Source organism: Hippoglossus hippoglossus, chromosome 6, assembly GCF_009819705.1.
Source record: "Hippoglossus hippoglossus isolate fHipHip1 chromosome 6, fHipHip1.pri, whole genome shotgun sequence".
Classification (NCBI taxonomy): Eukaryota; Metazoa; Chordata; class Actinopteri; order Pleuronectiformes; family Pleuronectidae; genus Hippoglossus; species Hippoglossus hippoglossus.
In genome coordinates, this window is record NC_047156.1 from 455,186 (window position 1) to 468,134 (window position 12,949).

Sequence of the window (12,949 nt, forward strand, 5' to 3'; positions counted from 1 at the left end):
GAAAAATGTTATGATGTCACAGTGAAGTTCACCTTTGACCTTTAACCATTAGCTGATCATTAGCTAACAGGCAGCGTGAGGAGCTCGATGTGTAAACACCAGCAGAGGCTGTTTGAGGTTTAGAGTGAAAGCGGCTGAAGGTGTCCTGCTCTCACACTGAAAGAAGGAAGAGGAGAACACATGTTCTACGTTTTGACCTCCGATCTCATCAGTTCATCTTTAAACCGAATGTGAAGAAACCTGAAAGACGTCGTCCTGACGACACAGATCTGATACGTGAAGCGTTTCCTGTTTGGAACCTTAAAGAGAAGTTGGCTCCTGTTCACTAACAAGGTTTTTCTTTTTGGTACATTTCTATGTTGTGGACCTGGATTTACACACCGAGGCCGTTTAGAGTTTTTGACTGTTTGTAGATAAAAAGACGACTGACAGGACCTCAGATTTCAGCTGCCCCCCCGGCCCCGCCCCTGTATTATACAGTGCATTGATGGTCCCTTAATGAAAACCCTTTGATCGACATCAAACTAACTTCACCACAGTAATAAGTTACTAACAGAGTAAATTAATAAAAGTATAAAAGTGTGAACTAGGTTAAGATGTTTAGTGGAAACCACTAACAAGTTGTGTAGCTTCTGTGTGACCGTCCCAGAACCGGTAACATTGTGCACGCACACAACGTTTTTACAGATTACTTGATCACTATAACAAAATCATTTCAACAGTATTTGTATTTGGTTTTTGATCCATATAAACATGTTGATGGATATAAGCAGTTTTCTCTGTATTAATAAACAGGTAAATAAATCAAATGGAAAAGGAAGGTGTTGAGTTTGCTGCCCCCTGGTGTTCAGTTGGTTCCGTCACGTGTGGCTGTGACGTCATGCTGGGGGCAGGATGTCAGGTCCAGCTGACGGAGCTGAGCAGGAGCAGCTGAACTCAAACTCTCCTCTGGTCTGTCACTGCAGCAGGTAAAACATCTTCTTCTGCTTTTTATTCATGTTTCTGTCATCTTTAAAACATCTGATGGTTCTTCACGTTCTTATTTCACAGGTTCACTTGTTTCTTTTCATTTTGAAACAAGCTGAGACTCAAACGTTAGAATTAATTAGAATAAATCTCAATATTAATGGATCTGAATCTGTTGTAAAAACTAAACCTTCAGTAATATATTAATATATTCTATTTAATATTAATGATCAAATCAACATTAATTGACAATCTGAATTATTCTAATGAGAAAACCTGTTACTACAGTAAATAAATTGTTTAGAGAACATGTTTGTGTGTGAATCGGGATCAGCTGAATCTTCATGTCTCTGCACCAGCGGCACCTAGAGGCCAGAGACATGAAGTGTTCAGGTTGTCCGTCAATCACATTCTTGTGAACGCGATATCTCGGGAACACCTTGAGGGAATTTCTTCAAATTTGGTAGAAATGTTCGCTTTGACTCAAAGATGAAATGATTAGAATTCAGTGGTCAAAGGTCAAAGGTCACAGTGCGCTCGTGTGAATGTGACATGTCAGGAGCATCTAAAGAGACTGAGCCTGCTCTGATTGATGGAGAACAACCACAGGACGCTGATTCTAGTTTAATTATAAAATGTGAACTCTGGTTTGTTGTGTTTCCCTTTTTCTTTTTCTGTGCCTGACGTGTCCATGGTAACACCGTCATGATGCTGCAGTCTATTAGTGGTCGTCGCTCTGTAGGAACACGACGCCCACAGGATTCCAGCTGTTCATGAAGGTCGGCCATTTGAGCTGAGCCGAGGCTCGACGTCCATCAGAGATGAGACGAGATACAATGATATAAAAGAGAGTTTATTTAAATGGAAATCACACGTGTCAATATCTCAAGTAAAAACCAAAACAGCTGTTGTTGTTTAAAATGTGTTTTTCAGTTCTTTGAATCTGATTATACATGTGGATCAGTGGTGATGCACCTGTCACCTGATTTAAACCTGATTCAAACCTGATTCACACCTGATTTCAACCTGATTCAAACCTGATTTAAACCTGATTCTTCACCTGATTTAAACCTGATTCAAACCTGATTCAAACCTGATTTAAACCTGATTCTTCACCTGATTTAAACCTGATTCAAACCTGATTTAAACCTGATTCAAACCTGATTTAAACCTGATTCTTCACCTGATTTAAACCTGATTCAAACCTGATTCAAACCTGATTCAAACCTGATTTAAACCTGATTCAAACCTGATTTAAACCTGATTTAAACCTGATTCAAACCTGATTTAAACCTGATTCAAACCTGATTTAAACCTGATTCTTCACCTGATTTAAACCTGATTCAAACCTGATTTAAACCTGATTCAAACCTGATTTAAACCTGATTCTTCACCTGATTCAAACCTGATTTAAACCTGATTCAAACCTGATTTAAACCTGATTCAAACCTGATTTAAATCTAGCACCTGATTTATCAGGTGACTCAAACAACAGCAGTTATTAATGTGACACTTCTGTTCAAGTGATTTGTTTGGTTTATTTTTTAACGTCTTTGTTCTTCTGACCAAATAAAACGATAATTAGTTAAATTATTCTAAGGGATGCACGATAATAACAATAATTTTTCTGGCCGATACCGATCACCGATAATTTCATGCTTCGCATGTCCGATAACGATAATAGTTTTCGGTTTCTTAAAAAGAAGTTCATAGCCTGTTGTTTATGGTTTATGCACACCTGAGCGTAAAATTGCAAATATGGATGAATTAATATTCCATTGTTAACACAACAAACACAGTGTTATATCGGACCGATATATATCGTGCATCCCTAATTATTCTACCAGAGAATGGATTGTTTTGTTTTAAATGTTCCAGAAGAGACAGGATGATAGACACTTTGAGGAACTTGACCACAAACAGTTTACGTTGAGATAAAGAAACATGTAAATATGTGTTGTTCTCCAGCAGAGCTGCTCATCATGAGTCTGGACGAGGACGCTCGCTGGCTGGAGTGGGTCACCAGACAGTTCGAGAGCATCGCAGGAGACAACAAGGAAATCGACCTGGATGAGTTCAAAACGGCTCTGAAGGTCAAAGAAGTGAGTTTGACCTCTGACCTCCGGAGGCCTCGGCTTGATATTTGACCTCTGACCTCTGGTATCTGATGTCGTGTGTGTGTGTGCGTGTGTGCAGTCGTTCTTCGCCGAGCGTTTCTTCGCTCTGTTCGACTCGGACGGCAGCAGCTCCATCAGTCTGGACGAGCTGCTCAAAGCTCTGGACCTGCTGATCCACGGCAGCGAGACCGACAAGCTCAAGTTCCTGTTTCAGGTTTACGACGTGGACGGTCAGTTCCTACACACACACACATAAATACACATAAATATACACACACACACACACATATACACACATACCTGTATATACACACACACACGCTCCATCCGATGAACCTGTTGATGTTTTATCACTACCCAGCATGCCTTGTTTATTGGTTTTAAACTTTCAGGTTGTTTCTGTTCTCAGGCAGCGGCTCCATCGACCCAGATGAGCTCAGAACAGTTCTAAAGTCGTGTCTGCGCGAGAGCGCCATCTCTCTGCCGGAGGAGAAACTGGACGACCTGACGCTGGCGCTGTTCGAGTCAGCTGATAAAGACAACAGCGGCGCCATCACCTTCGAGGAGCTGAAGGCTGAGCTGGAGACTTTTCCAGAGGTGATGGAGAACCTCACCATCAGGTCAGAAAACACACACACATACATATATATATATACAGTTACTGTCTATACATACAGTCATTGATCTGTATATGTACTTATATATTTGACGGGCAGTATTTCCCCTCCTCCCCCTCAGTGCTGCTAACTGGTTGAAACCTCCTGACGTGGAAGAGAAGAAGCGTCGTCATACCCCTCGTTACCTGACGAGGGCGTACTGGCAGAACAACAGTCGGAAGCTGTTCTTTCTCTGCGTCTACGCCGGCCTCAGTCTGACGCTGTTCGTCGGCGCCATGCTGCAGCACAGCCAGGGGGGGGCGTGGTTGATGGTTGCCAAGGGCTGCGGACAGTGTCTCAACTTTAACTGCACCTTTGTCATGGTATGACATCATCAGCGCTTCAGTACTCCATTACTATCGTTACATTACTTCTACAGTTACTAGTTACTTTTTCAGTTCAACTCTTCACACGTTAGTGTCGAAAGCTGGTTGCATATCAACCCACTGTTTACTGTGGAGGAATCCAAATGTCTAAATCAGATTTCATCAAGTCAGATTCATTCAGATTATTTCATTATTCATTTTATTTCATCTTCAGTCAATATTAATTCTTTAAGTATTTTAATAAAATGTTTATTGATCATCAGAACGTTTTCCACTTTTGTGTTTAATGAAATCATCTGTGACGTCAACGGACTGATGGGTTCTTGGTTCCTGGTTCCTGGTTCCTGGTTCCTGGTTCTTGGTTCTTGGTTCCTGGTTCTTGGTTCTTGGTTCCTGGTTCTTGGTTCTTGGTTCCTGGTTCCTGGTTCTTGGTTCTTGGTTCCTGGTTCTTGGTTCTTGGTTCTTGGTTCCTGGTTCTTGGTTCTTGGTTCTTGGTTCTTGGTTCCTGGTTCCTGGTTCTTGGTTCTTGGTTCCTGGTTCTTGGTTCTTGGTTCTTGGTTCCTGGTTCTTGGTTCTTGCTGAGTGAGCAGGTGCTGATGCTGCGGCGCTGCTTGACGTGGCTGAGGACCACGTGGCTGCTGAGGGTTCTTCCTCTGGACCAGAACATCTTACTGCATCAGATCGTGGGTTACTCCATCCTCTGCTACACGCTGGTTCACACCACCGCACACATCTTCAACTTCGGTACCAGCACACCACACCTTCATTAACATGTGTTTAATGACATGTGTCATGTTTAATTACATGCTTAACTACATGTTAACAACATGTTAATGTTAATTAAGACCTCGTGCTTCTGCTCCTCTCTCAGTCCATCTGTCCCAGAGCAGTGGCTTCAGTTTGTGGGAGTACCTGCTCACCACCCGGCCGGGGGTCGGGTGGGTGAAGGGGACGGCCTCGGTGACCGGTGTGGTTCTACAGGTGGTGATCTGCCTCATGGTTCTCTGCTCCAGCACCTTCGTACGACGCAGCGGACACTTTGAAGTAAGAACACGAGGTTTCTGAAGGTCACAGAAGTTTAAAGCTCACGTCTTTATCACCAGGACGACAACATATCATTATAATATAACTTTCAACTTTTACAGTTGAGATTTTCTTGTCTTCTTTTATAAAAACATATATTTCATTTTCTTCCACACTTTCATCCTCGTCTCTGTTTTCTTCTCCTACTTCCATGAGATGATTTCACTTTTGTGTTGTGTAGGAAACACACACTTCACCTTGTGTGAGGTTTACTTGTATATACTTATACTTGTATACGTCTGAGTCCTGATATGTACAATAGAAATGACCATGAGCTGAAAGGTGGTTTTGCCGCAGGTGTTCTACTTGTCTCACCTGTCCTACGTGTGGGTGTGGTCTCTGCTCATGGTTCACTGTGCAAACTTCTGGAAGTGGTTTGTGGTCCCGGGTCTGGTTTTCGTGCTCGAGAAGATAGTGGGAATCGCAGTTTCTCGTATGGGAGGTCTCTACATCGTGGAGGTCATCCTGCTGCCGTCCAAGGTGCCAAACACAAACTACTTATTATTCACAGGTCAGAGGTCAGAGGTCAGATCAGCTCAGATTTATCATTTCATTTTTTAAATTCCCACTGATGAATATTCATTTTATAAAATGTATTATCATTAAAATCACACGATGTACAGACGAGGTTCGTCCATTTTATAAAATGTTTTCTCTATTTTTCTTTCTTATTTCACTTTCAGCAACTTTTACAATTATTCATATATTTAAAGAAGATTTCTTGGATTTTTCAACCTGTGTGTGTGTGTGTGTGTGTGTGTGTGTGTGTGTGTGTGTGTGTGTGTGTGTGTGTGTGTGTGTGTGTGTGTAGGTGACTCACCTGGTCATCAAACGTCCTCAGTTCTTTCATTTCAAACCTGGAGATTACGTCTACGTCAACATTCCCGTCATCGCCAAGTACGAGTGGCACCCGTTCACCATCAGCAGCGCGCCAGAGCAGTCGGGTAGGTCCTCAGCCAATCACACACAGGGGGCGGAGTCTGACTTCACACTTTGAGCAGCAGCTGAAACAAAGTTTATCTTAACATCATGTTTCACAGACACACTAATAACACAATAGTACAACAACACAATAAAACAACAACACAATAATACAACAACACAACAACACAATAATACAACAACACAATAATACACCAACACAATAACACAACAACATAATAATACAACAACACAATAATACAACAACATAATAATACAACAACACAATAATACACCAACACAATAACACAACAACATAATAATACAACAACACAATAATACAACAACACAATAACACAACAACACAATAATACAACAACACAATAATACAACAACACAATAATACAACAACATAATAATACAACAACACAATAATACACCAACACAATAACACAACAACATAATAATACAACAACACAATAATACAACAACACAATAACACAACAACACAATAATACAACAACACAATAATACACCAACACAATAATACAACAACATAATAATACAACAACACAATAATACACCAACACAATAATACAACAACATAATAATACAACAACACAATAATACAACAACATAATAATACACCAACACAATAACACAACAACACAATAATACAACAACACAATAACACAACAACACAATAATACAACAACACAATAATACACCAACACAATAATACAACAACATAATAATACAACAACACAATAATACAACAACATAATAATACACCAACACAATAACACAACAACACAATAATACAACAACACAATAACACAACAACACAATAATACACCAACACAATAATACACCAACACAATAACACAACAACACAATAATACAACAACACAATAATACAACAACACAATAATACAACAACATAATAATACAACAACACAATAATACACCAACACAATAATACAACAACACAATAACACAACAACACAATAACACAACAACACAATAATACACCAACATAATAATACAACAACACAATAATACACCAACACAATAATACACCAACACAATAACACAACAACACAATAACACAACAACACAATAATACACAACAACACAATAATACACCAACACAATAATACAACAACACAATAATACACCAACACAATAACACAACAACACAATAACACAACAACACAATAACACAACAACACAATAATACACCAACACAATAACACAACAACACAATAACACAACAACACAATAATACAACAACACAATAATACAACAACACAATAATACACCAACACAATAATACAACAACATAATAATACAACAACACAATAATACAACAACACAACAACACAATAATACACCAACACAATAATACAACAACATAATAATACAACAACACAATAATACAACAACACAATAATACAACAACACAATAATACACCAACACAATAACACAACAACATAATAATACAACAACACAATAATACACCAACACAATAACACAACAACACAATAACACAACAACACAATAATACAACAACACAACAACACAATAATACACCAACACAATAACACAACAACATAATAATACAACAACACAATAATACACCAACACAATAACACAACAACACAATAACACAACAACACAATAACACAACAACACAATAATACACAACAACACAATAATACACCAACACAATAATACACCAACACAATAACACAACAACACAATAACACAACAACACAACAACACAATAACACAACAACACAATAATACACCAACACAATAATACACCAACACAATAACACAACAACACAATAACACAACAACACAATAACACAACAACACAATAATACACCAACACAATAATACACCAACACAATAACACAACAACACAATAACACACCAACACAATAACACAACAACACAATCATGTGACACCTTCTCACCGGTGGAGAAATGAGTGCTGGTGACCTTTGCCCTCAGACGCTCTGTGGCTGCACATCCGTTCGATGGGCCAGTGGACGAACCGCCTGTACGAGTACTTCAGACGACCAGAGAGCGAGACGCTCAGTCCCAAGAGGCTGGCGACGAGCCTGAGGAACCGCAGGCAGCTGAGGGCCCAGGTCTGAGCTCGTCTGACTGAGTCGCTGTGGCCCCGTCGCCGCTGCTCAAACATCTGCTCTCTCTGCAGGACGACTTGTTCAGCTCCACGGACTGGAACCAAGCTGTGGCGTCTAATGAGGACGAAGCCATCGAGCTGACCATGTACCGACAGAATGGCTCCCGGGCCGCCGGGGCCCCGGTGTCGCTCTCTGTAGCTCAGGGGCCGACGGAGTCTCTTCCTGACGAGCTTGGGCCGGCAGAGAGAGGAGAGGCCCCTCCCCTCAGAGAAGTAACTGCTCATCAGTTTTCTAACAATCGTCACTTCTGCATTTAGTCTGAACTCAACTGATTCTCTCCTCAATCTGCAGATTTCTGCCAAGTTTGGTGAAAATCACCGGTTCTGCAACATCAAGGTACGGAAATAACGTCTGTTCACTCTGCTGACACCTAGTGGTAGGATCAGAGAAGGACACTGTTGACAGCAGGTGATCAGACTGTAAATCTGTCACCAATCAGATTTCTCCACCAGCTACAAATCAAATGTAAGTCATCTGACACACGACAAGAGAGGCGGAGCCATCGTGACTCACTGACCTTCAGGCCGAGAGGATGAAACATTTATACAAAAAACTGTAATGATGACGATGATGTCGAACATCTGTACTCACATACAGATGTGTGAGTGTCTACTTTGTGTGTCAGTGTTATGTAGATGGACCGTATGGGACTCCGACCAGACAGATCTTTGCCTCTGAGCACGCTGTCTTGATCGGCGCCGGCATCGGCATCACACCCTTCGCTTCCATCCTGCAGAGCATCATGTATCGGTGAGAGGCTCCTCCTCCTGTCACACTGGTCACTTCCCCCAGCTTCACTCACTGACACAGGAAACTACATCTCCCAGCCGTCTGACTTTCTTTGAGACACAGATGAACATAGCTCGACCGTAATCCTGGTGCGGAGCAGGCTAGCTCTACAGTATAAGTTACCATGGTGAGTGAGCAGCCATGGAACAGCTCTCTCTCATCGAAATAAACCAGAATCATCAAAGTAGACCAGGATTAGCATTTAGCCACTTTGATGGAATAACCCCCAGATGTTATTTAATCTGTTTACACCGACACACGCATGGTCAGTGTACGAGAGCAGTCATGTGATATGTGTTTTCAGGTGTGTTGGTGTGGAGATTAAAACTGATACGTTATGTTTGAAAAAGTTTGGATGTAGCCTCAGAAAGAGGTCAGGGGTCAGGGGTCAGGGGTCGGAGTAGACAAACACATCTGAAGAAGAAGCAAATGAACGGTTGAATGATGTTCATGCGTCACCTGATCACAACCTGGTGGCATGTTTGTTTGATGCAGATACAGACGCAGGAAACAGAACTGTCCCAACTGTAACTACTCGTGGTGTGAAAACATTAAAGACAGCGACATGAAGCTACGCAAAGTAAGAAAACAACGCACACGAGTCATGTGCTGTGTAACATGTGGATCAGTCTGATGAGTCTGTTTGGATCCTGCAGGTCGACTTCATCTGGATCAACAGAGACCAGAAGTCATTTGAATGGTTTGTTAGTTTACTGACCAAACTGGAGATGGACCAGGCTGACGAGGAGCCGGAAGGTGAGCGAGAGACATTAGACAACACAGAGAAAGAGACAGAGAGAGAATCATTCCTGTGTCCTTACAGGACGATTCCTGGAGATGCACATGTACATGACGTCAGCGCTCAGTAAGAATGACATGAAGGCCATCGGCCTGCAGATGGCGCTGGACCTCCTGGCCAAGAAGGAGAAGAGAGACTCCATCACTGGGCTGAGGACCAGAACCCAACCTGGGAGACCTGAGTGGGGGAAGGTGAGCGGAGTCACATCAAGATACTGAATTATTCAACACTTCTCACACCTAACGTCTGATATCACCATCAATAATAACACAATACATTACAATTCATCCCAGGATTTATTTTCATTCATCAGTTATTTGATCTTTAAATCAGTAAAATATCTGTGACTCATCGCATCATCTCAGACGTTGAGCTGCTGTTGAACTCTGGGAAATGTGGTCCTGACATGTTGTGTAGTTGGTGTTTGTGAAGCAGCAGCAGCAGGTTGTTCCTGACATGTTGTGTAGTTAGTGTTTGTGAAGCAGCAGCAGCAGGTTGTTCCTGACATGTTGTGTAGTTAGTGTTTGTGAAGCAGCAGCAGCAGGTTGTTCCTGACATGTTGTGTAGTTAGTGTTTGTGAAGCAGCAGCAGCAGGTTGTTCCTGACATGTTGTGTAGTTGGTGTTTGTGAAGCAGCAGCAGCAGGTTGTTCCTGACATGTTGTGTAGTTGGTGTTTGTGAAGCAGCAGCAGCAGGTTGTCGGGTCCGACTCGTTCACACCAACAGGAACATGTGGGAACATCCAGGCGAGGGGCGGAGCCTGTAGAGCAGCAGGAGGCGTCGGCCCTTATCATTATTATTTCCCTGAAAACAGTTTTAGAGAAATAAAAGAGAAAATCATCTGCTAATCATCACACATGACGACGTTAATGTTTCATTTTCCCCTGCTGAGAAACACGTTGTGTGTCAGGTGTTTCAGAAAGTGTCCGAGGAGAACAAGGGGAAGGTCCACGTGTTTTACTGCGGCTCTCCGGCTCTGGCTAAACTCATCAAGGCTCAGTGTGAACACTTCGGCTTCAACTTCTACAAGGAGAACTTCTGAGGAGGCTGCTGCTGTGAGTGTGTGTGTGTGTGTGTCTGTGTGTGTGTGTGTGTGTGTGTGTGTGTGTGTCTGTGTGTGTGTGTGTGTGTGTGTGTCTGTGTGTCTGTGTGTGTCTGTGTGTGTGTGTGTCTGTGTGTGTGTGTGTGTTGGACAGATATATACACTGCTGTGGTTTATATCCTGAATCTGTGTAGTTGACTCATTCACCTCAGCAGCACGTTCAGGTTCTTTAGAAGAAAAGTGTGTGAACGTTAACGTCTGCAGAGAATGAAGAGTTCACAGTTAATGAGCTCACTAAGAGCAGAAGTGTAACATTACATAAACACAGTTTATCTATTGACATCATGTGACTGAACAGTAACTGAGGGGGCTGTGTTTTCTTTAAGACGTTCTGCTGTGGTTGTGTCGGAGGAACCGTCCTCTGTTCTCTTTAGAACATCTGCCTCCAGAAGCTGCTGATGCTCAGTGGATTCCCTTCTTCCTTCTGTCGGTTCTGTCCCTCTCAAGAGAAAAACCACAAAGGCTGGTTCAAAAGAAAGTCAAAACGGTGTGAGAGGAAGAGACACAAAATAAAAGTGAATGGGATAAAAGACATCGGCAGATTGAATCAGTTCCAGCAACATTAACGTGATGAACACATTAATACACCAATGATTATAATCTAATAATATCATATTCACATTGTGAGTACTTTTACTTTTGGTACTTGAAGTTGTTTTTCTGTACTTCAGTTAGAACAAGAATGCAGATTGATATTCAAACAAGTCCTTCAACTCATGTTTGTTTGTTTGTCAACTCCCTCTCATGCAGGTGACTCAAAGTATATATATATATATATATATATATATATATATATATATATACACACACACACACACACTATCTAATGAATCTCCGCTGGATGTGTCCTCCACAGTTTCTTTAAGTTCAGGGACGATGACTGAGGTCGTCCTGTTCTCTGCTGCTGTGGACAAACGTCAGACTGTTCTTCATCTTGTGATGTTTCACTCAAACCTCAGTTTTGAGTGAAGAACGTTGTTTAGTCCTGTTTATTTGCTGATTTAAAAAAATGTGTACATGCTTTTATATCTTCTCACCTTATAGAGCAGAGCTCCATCCACTGATCCAAAATGCTGCAGCTCCTCCTTACATCAGCTCTGTAGCTGTCTCCTCACAGCTCCTGCTCTGTTTGAATCTTACTGCTCACTTTTAAATGGCCTCGCATCCAAACACCTTCAGACTTATTGACCTGCTCCGTCTCTCGACCACTGAGACCAGTGGACGGATGCTGCTGGTCACTGCAGGTCTTACAGGTGACCCATCAACTCACTGCACATCGATCTCAGACAAACTCAGTCTCCAGCTTCTTTTAAATCCCTCTTTTTATTAAAGCTTGTGGTCATGTGGTTCTTTATTTGGTTTCTAATGTATTACACTGACAAGTCTTACTCCCCAACGGAGGCTGTGTTCCATCTGTGTTTGTTTGATTTGCTGAGAAGTGTATTATGGGTCAGTAGATTTAATTTGTATCTCTTTCTTTAATATTGTGAGATGTTTTCTTATTTTCACTGATTTCTCAGAGGTTTATTCATGATGTAAACAGACGTATATTTCTGATTTGAAGGGACTGTGGAGGCGTGAACTCTTCTGAGTGATGTTCTAGTTCAACGATATATTTCTTTCTAATGTATTGTTTATTTTCTCTGCTCATGTTCCATTGTTTGTTTTGTGCAAAGTACTTTAGAGCATTGTTAGGATATGTTTATCATTATAATTATTATGGTGATTAGTTTGATTCGATCATACAAACCTGTGGTTGTACCCGAGTCACAGATCTTCTTTGCAGTTTCTTTGTTTTCCTCGATAATAAAAACATTTCATTAAAATATCTGGTTAATAACATCAATTATTGACAGGGTTTCTAATCGATGCACGAGTTTCCTCTTGCTGGTGAAATTTATATTATTTCCCAGTTTAAAAAAAAATCTAGAATAAAGTGTTTTAAAATATGATCTTAATTGTGTTGTTCGTCGG

General features: G+C 41.2%; 1 protein-coding gene across 2 annotated transcripts; it reads left to right on the top strand.

Moving 5' to 3' along the window:
- Positions 1-2,847: 2,847 nt before the first annotated feature.
- Positions 2,848-12,233, top strand: nox5 (NADPH oxidase, EF-hand calcium binding domain 5). Of its 2 annotated transcripts, XM_034587135.1 has the most exons (17): positions 2,848-3,068; positions 3,163-3,313; positions 3,493-3,703; positions 3,822-4,062; positions 4,656-4,809; positions 4,937-5,109; positions 5,446-5,628; positions 5,960-6,092; positions 8,090-8,229; positions 8,298-8,498; positions 8,578-8,622; positions 8,912-9,036; positions 9,571-9,655; positions 9,732-9,831; positions 9,899-10,065; positions 10,784-10,933; positions 12,036-12,233. In XM_034587135.1, the coding sequence occupies exons 1-16, from the start codon at positions 2,919-2,921 to the stop codon at positions 10,913-10,915; spliced, it is 2,391 nt and encodes a 796-aa protein (XP_034443026.1). In that variant the 5' UTR covers positions 2,848-2,918; the 3' UTR covers positions 10,916-10,933; positions 12,036-12,233. The 2 variants fall into 2 exon arrangements, with proteins under 2 accessions (XP_034443026.1, XP_034443025.1); XM_034587134.1 differs by lacking the exon at positions 12,036-12,233 and having other exon boundaries at positions 10,784-11,158.
- The last annotated feature ends 716 nt before the right edge of the window (positions 12,234-12,949 follow it).

Coding starts and splice junctions, on each gene's coding strand:
- nox5 (XM_034587135.1), top strand. CDS start 2,919: ATGTGTTGTTCTCCAGCAGAGCTGCTCATCATGAGTCTGGACGAGGAC. Junction 3,704..3,821: donor ATGGAGAACCTCACCATCAG/GTCAGAAAACAC, acceptor CCTCCCCCTCAG/TGCTGCTAACTGGTTGAAAC. Junction 4,810..4,936: donor CGCACACATCTTCAACTTCG/GTACCAGCACAC, acceptor CTCCTCTCTCAG/TCCATCTGTCCCAGAGCAGT.